The 14246-nt window shown below is 42.7% G+C and overlaps 1 protein-coding gene across 2 annotated transcripts in view; it reads left to right on the forward strand.

Moving 5' to 3' along the window:
- The window catches only part of TENM1 (teneurin transmembrane protein 1), a 493379-nt gene that overhangs the window by 325797 nt on the left and 153336 nt on the right, over nucleotides 1-14246 (forward strand). For both annotated transcript variants that reach the window (XM_040323926.1, XM_040323927.1), the window contains exon 18: nucleotides 1004-1253. In XM_040323926.1, the coding sequence (XP_040179860.1) occupies nucleotides 1004-1253 (250 nt within the window). The remainder of the gene's footprint in view (nucleotides 1-1003; nucleotides 1254-14246) is intronic.

Raw genomic sequence — 14246 nt, forward strand, 5'->3', positions numbered from 1 at the left:
CTGTCTGTGTTGATGGGGGAATCATGCAAATTTCACAGGTTGCAGGATAAAAGTTTGCACCATGTATGGCCGGCCTTAGACAGAAAGTGATGGAAAATATAAAATGGGACATATGTTGTGGTGACATTTATCCCAAATGTAAACTCTGCTCACTTTGTAACAATGTACTCTCCCTTCATGTAGTTATTGCAGGACGGGCAGTGATGTTTCCCGGGACACAGACAGCGGAAAAATAAGCTGACAAGGGTTTTAGCCTTTCTCTGCTCTATTTAAACCCCCAAAAAATATTTTCGAATAACAGAAACATGTGTAATGTGGAAAAACACCAAAACGACTTTAGTGCAGGAGTCAGGCCCCGTACACACGACCGAGGAACTCGACGTGCCAAACACATCGAGTTCCTCGGCCAGTTCAGCCCTGAAGCCGCCGAGGAGCTTGGCGGGCCGAGAGCTCCCATAGAACAACGAGGAAATAGAGAAAATGTTCTCTATTTCCTCGTCGGCTTCCTCGGCGAAATTGTACACACGGCCGGGTTTCTCGGCAGAATTCAGCCAGAAACTCGGTCAGAAGCTGAATTCTGCCGAGGAAACTGGTCGTGTGTACGGGGCCTCAGAGTTAGCCCTGAATAGCTGTTTTTAGATTTGATCAAGTGGCTCAGAAGCTACAGAAATGCTTGTTCAGCCATTAACACATGACCCATGATGCAGTTCCACTTCCGTTTTACAAGTCAGAACAACATTGCACGTAGGACGGACCGTTTTGTGACATGCTGTAAACAGCTGATTGGGAAGGGCTGCTGCCGTTACCGAGATATCCATCTTTAAAATTAGGACGTATATATACAGTGCATGGTCTGTAAGTGGTTAAGAGGGAAGACCTCAAATGGTCTCCATAAGATGAGGGCTTTCAACATTCAGAGAGAAGGTGGTAATCCCCATTTAAGACACAGATTGCCTATTTTCTATAGCATGTTATTGTTCATTTGTATTCTTTTTTTTTTTAGGAATTTTGTACAAAGGAGATGGAGAAAATATATTTATATCTCAGCAGCCCCCTGTGATCTCTACGCTAATGGGAAATGGCCAGCAGCGAAACCCCACCTGTTCCTCTTGTAATGGACCTGTTCATAATAACAAACTCTTTGCTCCTGTTGCCATGGCAACTGGACCTGATGGTAGCATCTACGTTGGAGATTTCAATTTTGTGAGAAGAATATATCCATCCGGAAACATCATCAGCATTTTAGAGCTCAGGTACGGTTATAAAATGTCACAAGCATTTTAAGCTTGACTATAAATAGCTTGAATAGGTTTGTGGGAATTAGAGAAAATATGACATATAATTCTAGAGATCTTCATGTAATTTTCATAATTCTCTCTGATTGTCTTGTATTATTTCCATAGGGAAATACTTTCTGTTGTAAACAACCAAATTGTAATGCAGTTACGATTTAACATGTATCTAAACCCAAAAGCAAAAAAAATAATCATACTGCAGCTTAATCCTTAATTGTGATGAGTGTATTGGTTTTCTTTTTAGGCTTTTATTTCTTTATTTTCACTTGGTGATCTTAGCTAGACCAAGCTGTTGAGCAAAAGTGACAATTCTGAGGTTGGAGCAGACTGTTTACCTGACAAGGGTGATTATAATAATCAGCCTTCAATCGTTTATGTAAAACCCTTACCCCAAAAAATCTGTTGCTGTAACTGCTTAGAAAATGTTAAAGGGGTTGTAAAGTTAAATGTTTTTTCACCTTAATGCATCCTATGTATTAAGGTGAAAAAACATCCGACAGTAACGCCCCCCAAACAAACCCCCCCCCCCGAACCCCTGTTTTACTTACCTGACCCCTCGAAAGTCCCGCGCTCGTCCCCGCCATCCTCCTCGGTTCTCAGCCTGGCCATTGATTGGCTACACTGGATGGATTGAAAGCAGCACAGCCATTGGCTGGCACTGCTGTCAATCACATACAATGACACGTCGGGGGCAGGCCGAATGATACAGTCAGTGGCTATGGCCGCCGCTGTATCACGGGAGCGCGCCCGCAAGAGCTTTCCACCATGCTCGCTCGCTCGCATTAAGGTGGAAAGCTCTTGTGGGGGGAGCCGAGACAGCCGCCGAGGGACCCCAGAAGACGTGGAGCGGGGTCACTGTGTGCAAAACGAGACGCACATTGGAGGTAAGTATAACATGTTTGTTTTTTTTTTTAAATATTACATTTTACTTTAGTGATCCTTTAATATATTGCAGCTTATCAATCATCTTGCATTTTTGTAGCCTTTGTGCCTTTTTTCACCTGTTGATCCGACCAGAAAAATTGTATTTTTCCGTTAACAGGCTAAGCTGTCCAGTCAAATGAGCAGTTTAAGGGTTGAGACAAACCATTTATCACTGACATGGGGTGTTTACAATGATCAGCTTTTATTCATTTGTGTAATTTTATCCCAAAAAAAAATCTTGCTGTAACTGCTAAAAAGCATTTACTAGAGCTCAGTTTTAATTATTTTTTTTAAGTCCATTAAAATCTTCTAGTACATGAAACACTAGCATCTCCACGGATTGACAATGCTGCTGTCCAAAAGTGGCTATGCAAATATTTTTTAACAAGTTTATATTAGGTTTTACCTGCTTTCCAATTTGTCACAGAACACAGCTCATGCATCTTATAATAAACATTAATGCTGGGGAGTATACTGAAGCTGTAACTTCTCAGCAGGTATAGATCTTTGCTGTGAGACCTATTATCAGTGCTTGTTGGCAGAGAACAACTGGAACTCCAGGAGAGCTGAAAATTAATAGGCAGATAGCACTCATGACCTTTTTATAATAAGGCAGTCATAATTATATTTCCAATTCACCAGTCAGGTATGTTGAATGAAATTCCCCCTTTTCTGTCTGATGTCAAAATATGGCAGATGCAGCCCACCTCTCTGTAACACACACCACTTATGGTAAACAGGCCTTAAAAAAGAGTTAGGATTTTATTTTTCGTATGCACATTCACTCCTTTATTTGCATTTTTCTATAAGTAATCTGCCCATCAGGGCTGGACTGGGAATAAAAAACAGCCCTGGAAATAATTTCATACCAGTCCCATAACATTATTATACCAACCCAACAGCTGAACGTCACAGAGGATGTGCTGACATGGTACAGGAGGTGGTCATAGGCTGTGCGGGTATGGTACAGGAGGTGGTCAAAGGCTGTGCGGACATGGTACAGGAGGTGGTCATTGGCTGTGCAGACATGATACATGAGGGGGTCATAGGCTGTGCGGAAATGGTACAGGAGGGGGTCATAGGCTGTGCGGACATGGTACAGGAGGGGGTCATAGGCTGTGCAGACATGGTACAGGAGGTGGTCATAGGCTGCGTGGACATGATGCAGGAGAGGCTTATAGGCTGTGCGGACATGGTACAGGAGATGGTCATAGGCTGTGTGGGTATGGTACAGGAGATGGTCAAGGGCTGTGTGGACATGTTACAGGAGGTGGTCATAGGCTGTGCGGACATGATAGAGGAGGTGGTCATAGGCTGTGCGGATATGGTACAGGAGGGGGTCATAGGCTGTGCGGACATGATACAGGAGGTGGTCATAGGCTGTGCGGGTATGGTACAGGAGGGGGTCATAGGCTGTGCGGACATGGTACAGGAGGTGGTCATAGGCTGAACGGACATGATAGAGGAGGTGGTCATAGGCTGTGCGGACATGATACAGGAGGTGGTCATAGGCTGTGCGGATATGGTACAGGAGGGGGTCATGGGCTGTGCGGACATGATACAGGAGGTGATCATAGGCTGTGCGGACATGATACAGGAGGTGGTCATAGGCTGTGTGGATATGGTACAGGAGGGGGTCATAGGCTGTGCGGACATGGTACAGGAGGTGGTCATAGGCTGTGCGGACATGGTACAGGAAGGGGGTCATAGGTCAAATGTATCTAAAGTTACGAATTATCCGAAATAATGAATGCTGCATCTAAACAAATGGAACGGAATGAATTAATAATAAATAATAGTAATAAAAAGTAGATTGTTACATTCCATTTTTTTAGATACGGCATTTGTTATTTTGGATAATTCGTAACTTTGTATTTGTTACGCTCACTAACAGCCAAATTTGAAGAGAAATTCCAATACCTATATTTTAATAGTTTAGTAATAATTAAGTTATTATTAGTTAGTTATTACTTCAGATTTTCGAATTTTGGGGTTTTCAAATTTTCAGATTTTCGTTCATATTTTCATATTTTCATTCTTATTTTCCAATGAATCAAAATTCTGAATTCTCTGATTTTCGCAATTTTGGATCTTCGAATTTTGAATTTACGAAAATTTTAAATTTACGAAAATTTTGAATTTACGAAAATTTTGAATTTTCTAAATTTTCAATTTCCGAAATTCTGAATTTCTGAAACAAATTGCACATGTCTACTTGCTGTTCTCATCGCTCTTATACAAGCATAAACCTGTATGAAATAGTATTTTGGAAATGTTGTCCTGTACCAGTAATAAAGATATTGTTTCTGGATACCTAGACATCCCATGCTGATCATTTAGAGGGACTTCATTTCTGAAAGATCTTTGCTTTGTAATTATATACCAAAATATTTTACACACTAGGTACCCTTTGTATCCTATTTATACTTCTCAATGCTGGTCGGGAAGTTTTATTATGTTCCTCTTCAACAAATGTATTTACAAAGCATTTATCTATGAAATCTGGGCCACACACTAGCTTCAGAGCACTGCAAAGAACCTTACCACCCCAGGGCTTGTATGTAGGCTACAAGGCAGAGGGTGTCAGAGGGTGTCAGCTTCCCGAGGCTTTTCACCCAGGCATGTTAACTTTGTCAATAGAAGTTCTATACCAGCATAGACAGAAAATAACCGCACTTATGCAGCAAATTTGCATTATTGTTCAGAAGCCCAAATTACACAACTGATGCATGAAAATAATTCTAGAACGTGACTTAATATTTCCAATTTTCCATTATTGGTTTATTAGGATACAGTGCCTAATGTTACATGCTCATCATTTAGAGAACTCCATTAGATGTGTGCCTCTGGTGGTATAGAACTTGTATAAATACTCTTCTTCTTCAACCAGAACAAACAGCAACAATTAAGTTTCACACAGACCCGAGATTGTTTTTTATGTTTTATGAATAAACAAATGCATTTGAACTGGTACTAAGCAATGCAATCATTTGTTAATGAAGAGACACTGTTATGGCTGCTGTAACACTAATTTAAAATGATTTGCAGTACACCTTCAAAACAAGATGTTTAATCCAGAAAGTATATCCTGGGGCTAAGTGTCAAAATAAGTAAAATTAGCAGCTGTAACACTGTACGCAGCAGAATAGAAAGTAATCAGTGCTCTGTCAACAGAATGCCTTTGTATCAGTGGTGCTAATGAAACACCAATGAAAACTCTATGGAATGCAGCCTGATTAGTGCACATACTGCATCAAGGCTCTGTATTAGTTTGCAGCTAACAATTATCACTAATCTGTAGCTACTGACAAGGAAATAGTTTGGTTAGAAATTAAAGACCACTGAGGCTAATATCGATCTGTTGCAAGGGGGAACTTTCCTCACTTATCCAGGTACTTTCTTCCTAAAGGAGCACATAGATTATTTTTGAAGCTGTGCATTGGGTTTTGAAGATCCGCTCTAGTCAAAACAATTAATTCTATTTGGAATAGAGCAGGAAATGGAGGGCATTGGTTCCTAGACATGTGCACACTGAAATATTTTGTTTCGGAATTTCGTTTTTGTCTGAAAAATAAATGTATTTAGTTACTCCCAAAATTAGTTTTTATTTATTTCAATTAAATAAATTAAGGTCGAATCTGTCGTTGAAGGCTTATGGTGTCTGTCGAATGTTCAAATAAGATTCGACGGAGCAGCGAAACTGTACGACGCTGCAATCGTACATTTTGAATGATCCGCCTACAAGCTATAGTAGAATTCTAATGCCCTGTACACACGATCGGTCCAGCCGATGAAAACAGTCTAATGGACCGTTTTCAACGGTTAACCAATGAAGCTGACTGATGGTCAGTCGTGCCTACACACCATCGGTTAAAAAAACAATTGTGTCAGAACGCGGTGATGTAAAACACAACGACATGCTGAAAAAAACGAAGTTCAATGCTTCCAAGCATGCGTCGACTTGATTCTGAGCATGCGTGGATTTTTAACCGATAGACGTGCCTACAAATGATCATTTTTTTTCTATCAGTTAGGTATCCATCGGTTAAATTTAAAACAAGATTGCTTTTTTTTTTTAACCTATAGATAAATAACTGATCGGGCCCACACACGATCGGTTTGGTCCGATGAACACAGACCAATCTCATCGGTTTGACCGATCGTGTGTACGCGGCATAATGTTGTATGACTAGAAATAATTATATTTATTAATTATTATTCCTAGTCAACCAACATTAGAATTTTTCTATAGCCTATGGGCCGAGCATTTGATAGGAAATGTATGATTGCAGCATCGTACAGTTTAGCTGCTCCGTTGAATCTTCTTAGGACTTTCGACAGACACCATAAGCCTTCAATGACAGATTTGACGTTTGTATGTTTTTCAATGCTTTGTCGAATCTTCGTCGTTCATGTTGAATTGTCAAGTTAGTTCTAGCTATTTTACTGCTCCTCCTCTTTGGTTACAATCAGCCAATAACATTCATCATCATTATTTTTATTTTACTTCCCCCACCCAATTCCAGCAGCGATCTTTTCTCTCTATAATGTCGAATATTTTCTCTCTATGTAGAATAATCTTGGACTAATAGAGTTAAGGTTAGGCACATTCGACCGCAGGTTCGATAGACGCAGATTGTTATGGTCAGCGTCATGTTGAATCTCCTATCTATATCGAACTGTTGTTGCAACGAAAACGAAAATAAAGCATTTGTTTATGTTGGATCTTTCAGTTTTCGTATACTGCGCACTCATTTTCGTTTGTTTAAACGATAATGAAAACACCTGAAATTCGGACGAAAATGCATTCGGACGAAAACAAATGCACATGTCTATTGGTTCCTCTACATGCCGCTCCTGCCACCTCCCTATAGTTGTCCTGTGTGCTTCCCTGGCCACTTGCTGCCAGGTTTCTCTCTCCCACCTCTCGCCAGCTGCTGCGGGGATCTATCAGGATGGAGAACAGGGAAGAGGCCGGTAAATGTGCAATTTACCGGCCCCTTCTTTATCTTAATGAATAGAGTCAGTGACCGGTACTGATCACTGACTCTGTTTTTTTTTGTTATTGTTCATTCATAGCTATGGCATAGTAAAAAAAACAATGCTTATAAACGCAGTCTTACCTGTGGGCCTCAATGCTTATGACCATAGTGAGTAGAAAGATTCTGATGTTCTTAATTTAGCTCCTTTACTGGACAGGATGCAGTGAATGACTTGCATAGCGCTACAGATGCAAACTGAAATGCCTCAAGGCGCTTTTTGCAGCCAGTGTCTTGCTGGCTGGTGTGGTCATTGGGCCAATTTTGACAAATCCAATTAACCTACCGGCATGTCTTTGGAGTAAATGTACTGTTTCCTGCCTCTCTGCTGTACAGAGCATACAGAGCCACAGAGCCATACAGGGCAGTGATGGTTTGGAAAACGAAACTGGGGTTTTAGACACACAGTAATCACACCTCCTTGAAGTTAGTGACCACAGAGAGAAAGCTCCCAGCACTGTGGTTATCAGGAAACAGACAACCAGGAAGTGTGGAGATTAGAGAAGAATTACAGCAACTTGAGAGCAAAAACGAACAATTAGGACATGAAAACAGCACTGCATTAAGGTAAAGGAAGCTATTAAGATAAAAAAAAAATCCTTTACAAACCCTTTAAAGAGGCACTAGGGTTGATTAACTAAAGGCAAATAGGCCGTTCACTCTGCAAGTCAACAGTAAATTAGGTAAAACTTTGCTAATGTGAATAACCCACACATACTGTATGTAGCATTACCCCCATTGGAGCTGCTGGATTTTTGGGCGGCGTGTTACCTCGTGGCTCCTCCGAATTTTCTAGGGGTGAGTGATGTGTATGTGCATAAACAGAAGTAAAGGAATGTCCACGACAGGTGCTCTTTTGCTATGCTCCTTATTACTCATCCGGGTAAAAACAATAAACTTGCGGTGAGGAAAGTAAAGTTGAAAGCAGATTCAGGCGTAATGATAGGAAACAGTCCTGCTTCCAAACGTAACACTTCTCTTCACCACTCTCGCCGGAGTGGGTTCAGTGCACCCGGACAGGCCTCACTCACTAACCTGGCAGCCGGAGTGTCACTCGGAAAATTATAGGAATAAGTCTCTGCCACAGACCATCCTTGGTGAACTTGAACTTGGGAGAAAGTCTCTGCCACAGACCCCTCTCAAAGAGCCTCAGAAGATACCTCTGCCACAGGTCCCCTCTGGGTAGAATTCTTGGAGGTATGCCTCCTTAGTTGAGTTACGTCTGGCTCTCCTTCAACTCGTCGCCCAGGTACCGACTGACAGGTGATCAGTCCCGCAGTGTCTGGCTACCTGTAATCCCCGGTGGTTTCGTCCAAGCCCTATTGGACCACCAGCCTCTCAATGGCGCTCCTCAGACCGACTCCACCGAACAGCACACAGCTTGGGATCTTCAAAAGAGGGAACTCAGTCGCTCACTGGATCCCCATCGCAGGTTCAGATGCTCCGGGCCAACATGGTCCCGGAATCAGGAACACCGAATGGCACGCACGCCCTGGCCAGGTAGGCCATAGCGCCGGGGTGCCGTGATGTGGCCACCCTAAAAGTGGGTACTACACTGGACGAAGAAGACCCAGAACCAATGGCGTCTGTCCCATAAATACCCCTCCCAGCATGCACAGCGAGGACAAACCCTCCCGATTGGCTGCTGGGAAGAGCAACCGAACCTTGACTCCACTGCTGCCACCTGTAGTACCAGGGTTGGAAGAACACCCAAATACTGCAGAATGAACCACAGCACAGCCAAGCTGAGACAGAGGCCCTATTCTCACACCTATTAATCAGGATCAGAGTCTAAACTATACTCTGATCTATACTTAAACTTGACTAGCACCAGTACTATAAAGTACATAGGCGCTACATGTATATAATATAAAACTAAAAAGCACACTAAACGTGCATACTAAACGTGCTTAGTAAACATAAATTTGAACATTTATAGCACATAACACATGTATAAATTAAAAAAAAATGTTATTGATAATCTACTATATGTGATAGTCTGTGACCAATTATAAAGGGCATTCAAACCTATTAACCATAAACATAAACATAATCTCTGTTAAGAAGAAGTATAACCAAAGCTATTTGGGCTATATTTCTCCTGTAGGTCACAGCAATGCAGTTCTGTCTGCACTTCTGCGACCTGTTTTCAGCTGACAACGGGCTAAATTCCGCTGTCGGGTGATGTTATTCAGCCCGGCTAAGCTGGGCAAAGATCCCGGCTCTAAGGTGAGTATTAACCACTTAACGACCGCCGCATGTACATATACATCCACAGAATGGCACGTACAGGCAGATGGGCGTACCCGTACGTCCCAGCTTAGACGTGGGTCGGGGGTCTGATCGGGACCCCCCCAGTACATGCGGCGGTCGGAAATCGTCTAGGAGCGATCCGGGATGAGGGGGTGGCTATTCGTTTTCCACCCCCTCGCGGTCGCTCCCCGGAGCGGAAGAACGGGGAGAGCCGTATGTAAACACGGCTTCCCCATGCTTCACTGTGGCAGCTGCATCAAACGTGTCATCCCTTTTATAGGGAGACACAATCGATGACATCAGACCTACAGCCACACCCCCCTACAGTTGTAAACACACACTAGGTGAAACATAACTCCTTCAGCGCCCCCTGTGGTTAACTCCCAAACGGCAACTGTCATTTTCACAATAAACAATGCAATTTAAATGCATTTTTTGCTGTGAAAATTACAATGGTCCCAAAAATTTGTCAAAATTGTCTGAAGTGTCCGCCATAATGTCGCAGTCATGAAAAAAATTGCTGATCGCCGCCATTAGTAGTAAAAAATATTTTTTTATAAAAATGCAATAAAACTATCCCCTATTTTGTAAATGCTATAAATTTTGCGCAAACCAACCGATAAACGCCTATTGCGTTTTTTTTTTCCAAAAATATGTAGAAGAATACGTATCGGCCTAAACTGAGGAAAAAAAATGTTTTTTTATATATTTTCGGGGGATATTTATTATAGAAAAAAGTAAAAAATATTGCATTTTTTTCAAAACTGTCGCTCTATTTTTGTTTATAGCGCAAAAAATAAAAACCGCAGAGGTGATCAAATACCACCAAAAGAAAGCTCTATTTGTGGGAAAAAATAGGACGTCAATTTTGTTTGGGAGTCACATCGCACGACCGCGCAATTGCCTGTTAAAGCGACGCAGTGCCGAATCGCAAAACCTGGCCTGGGCCTTTAGCTGCATTTTAGTCCGGGGCTTAAGTGGTTAAGGGGTTGGATGGAGCATTTGCAAAGACACTTGATGGCAGGATTTTGCCTGATTTTAATTCTTCAAATAAAAAAGCATTTGGTCAATTAGTAGCAACCAATTACATCATTCAGTCAATCAATATACAGTTTGCAGATTCTTCTTCAATACATGCACGGTCTAGTAAACATAACATTTAGAACTAAAGTCTGATCTCTGAAGTCTTGGTTGTTGTGGCTTACCACATTATGCTATTTGCCTTCCCGAGTATGGCTGACAATATTCTGTCCAGAAGTTATATATTATGTGTTGAAAAGTGCATTTTGTATAACGTGAGTGAATAGAATCCCTCTGTGTAAAAGCCTTTTCCCATGGATAATCACATATCTTCAAAGCCCAGGAGGAATAGCCTTAAAAATAAGAAAACTGGAAAATTTGGTTGCGTAAGCCTGAAATTGTTCTAGTAAATGCCAGTAGACCAACATGTTGAAAATGTAAAATGCAAGGAATAAGTTAAAGTAGCAGTTCAGCCTAAAACTAACTATCTTTAAATCTACTCACAGCCACATTCTAATGCCGCGTACACACGATTGGAATTTCCGACAAAAAATGTTCCATGGGAGCTTGTTGTCGGAAATTCCGACCATGTGTAGGCTCCATCGAACATTTGCTGTCGGAATTTCCGACAACAAAAATTTGAGAGCTGGATTTTAAATTTTCCGACAAGTTTTGTTGTCGGAAATTCCGATCGTGTGTGCACAATGTCGACGCACAAAATTTCATGCATGCTCGGAATCAAGCAGAAGAGCTGCACTGCCTATTGAACTTCATTTTTCTTGGCTCGTCGTACGTCTTTTACATCAACGCGTTGTTGACGTTTGGTAATTTCTGACAACATTTGTGTGACCGTGTGTATGCAAGACAAGTTTGAGTCAACATCCGTCAGAAAAAATCCACGGTTTTGTTGTCGGAATGTTCGATCGTCTGTACGCGGCATTAGACTAACCTATCTAACCCTGTAAAGCAAAAATCACTATACATACCTTTTCTGAAGCCGATCCGGTCCGTTCTCCAGTGGAGGATGCTATGTGCAGTAGACAGCCACCAACGGCTGGGATATCCTGGACAGTGACGTCGCCCATAGAGTTACTATGGGGCTTCCATTGTTGGTTGTCTCTTCTGCACCCACTTCTACAGAGAAGCCATTGCTGACAGCTCAACATGGGACCAGACCAGAGTGGCTTCAGAAAAGATATGCATAGCGATTTCCTCTCTACAGGGCTAGTTAGTCTTAGAATGTTGCTGAGAGTAGATTTAGAGATAGTTTGTTTTAAGCCAAACTTCTACTTTAAACTCTAACCTCTCAACCAGGAAACAATATGATATTCTAATAAAATGTTTGGGATTCTGTGCTGAGGATACGGGCTACAGTAGGTTGCAGCCTCCCCTAATGGGCTCCCCACATGGGGGCTCTAGAAACAAAATACAATAAAATATGGGTATGTGGCGCTACCTATGGACCGAGGAGTAATTTGTCAGATCACTCTTTATGTGAGTAAGGGCACAGTGCGTGCCAGATGCTATTTTGAATAGTGAGATGTACTAACCTAAAGACAAAACTCAGGTGAGTATTATTCAGTAAACATACAAGTGTCAGTATGTAAAATAGCATCAATAAGTAAAGTGAGAAATTCCTTAATAAGGTACTAATATACTTGGGATTAATTGCAAATCCTTGTGTAAGCAATAACTCCCTACCAGGGAGTAGAAAAGTGAACCCTTAAAAATACATGAATCTTGTACACATAAGCGATGAGGAAATTAAAATGTAAACAAGGTAACGTATTTATCTGTGTATAATGCGTGCCAGCGTATAACGCGCACCCCAATTTTAAGAGGGAATTTTCAGGAAAAACAAATTGTTTTAGCCCAAATAGTAAATGCAGTTAAATTTAAAAGTAAAATAAGCAGCAATGTACAGCAAGCAACACAGAGAGCAGCTCATATGTTCAAGGAGATACACAGTACCTTAGGGCTTCTAGCTGTCAGCACTCGATGGCGGAAGGGAGGGAGCTGGAACTCTCAGACGCAGGCAGCGCTGACTGGGACTGTAGCGCGTCTTGGGGCTTCTATACCCAAATGTTCAGCAGTCTGTGGTGAAAGGGAGGGTGAAGAAACCCTTAAATGCGGGCAGGGTGGCAGCGCTGGCCGAAACTGTAGCGAGTACCTATGGCAGACCTCAGAGGGGAAGGAGGGGGACGAGCGCCCGTCGGAAATCACCGCCGGAAATCACAGAGCTGTCATCTCCACTCAGCTCTCACTCGGCTGTCACGTCACACACGCACAGTCCCGCCTCCGCCATCGGCATTGGACCATCTCCTGTGACAGACAGAACACTGGTCCAATGCTGGTGGCGGAGGCGGGACTGTGCGTGTGTGACGTGACAGCCGAGTGAGAGCCGAGAGGAGATGACGGCTCGGTGATTTCCTGCAGGCGCTCATCCCCCTCCTTCCCCTCGAGGTATGCTATCGGCGTATAGCGCGCACCCGTGATTTTCCCCCTATTTTCAGGGGAAAAAAGTGTGCGGTATACGCCGATAAATACGGTATATATATATATATATATATATGAAACAAATAAATCAAAAAATTGTAATAAAGAAAAAGTTCTTGTGTAAACTTTAGGCTAAACAGTCCAGGCAGGTAATTTTTCTCCTTCATTGATATGCACTGATGAGGCGGCAATGATGGGCACTGATGGGCTGCACAGATGGACACTGATAGGCACAAATAAGACAGCACTGATGGGGACAGATAAGGCGGTACTAATGGGCACAGATAAGGTGGCACTGATGGGGGGCACTGATGGTTGGAACTGATAGATGGCACTGATGGGCACTGATAGGTGGCAGTGATAGGTGGCACTGATGGGCACTGGTAGGTGACACTGATGGGCACTGGTAGTTGACACTGATGGGCAACACTGGTAGGTGACACTTATTGGTGACACTGATGGGTGGTACTGTGGGCACTGATGGGTGGCACTGTGGGCACTGGTAGGTGGCACTGGTAGGTGGCACTGTTGTGTACTCTTAGGTGGCACTGATAGGTGGTACAGGTGGCAGAGATGAGAAAGCGGCTGCTCTCCTTGATCAGAACCGATGTCCCGATGACAGCCACCGGTGATCGAGCGTGAGGAGAAAAAATAGCTGATTACCGGCTCTGTTTACATCACATGATCAGCTGTCATTGGCTGACAGCTGATCACGTAGTAAGGGGTCGAGATGGTAAGGGGTAAGGGGTCTCACTGAAGCGCACAGGCCACTGGAGAACGGGAGGACGTCCATGGACGCCCTCCCGGCAAATTAGGTCCGCGCTGTAGCCGTCTTTCAGCTATAGCGTGGATGGGAGGTGGGAAGTCATAATATAACCACAAACAAGCACATTATGACAGACTTACCTACAAATGGAGCCCTTCAGCACTGTTCTGTCACATTTCCCCTTTGTCCATCTTTGCTAGGTCTTCCTTCTAGGTTCACCAACTTCGGCCACTTGAAAGGCTAGGCTGCGGTGACATCACTCCCATGCATGTGCGCAGCAGTCACAATACCATGACGCTGTCTGTCGGCAAATTTGAAATAAAATGACTTTACAACCACTTTAAATCAAACAGAAGCCAATGAACATTTACTAAACATTGACAGCTTCAAATTGACTGTTGTGTTAAAAAAAAACAATGAAACAGCTGGCTGTGCATATCACCAATAACAACT

The sequence above is a fragment of the Rana temporaria genome, chromosome 9 (assembly GCF_905171775.1).
Source record: "Rana temporaria chromosome 9, aRanTem1.1, whole genome shotgun sequence".
Lineage (NCBI taxonomy): Eukaryota > Metazoa > Chordata > Amphibia > Anura > Ranidae > Rana > Rana temporaria.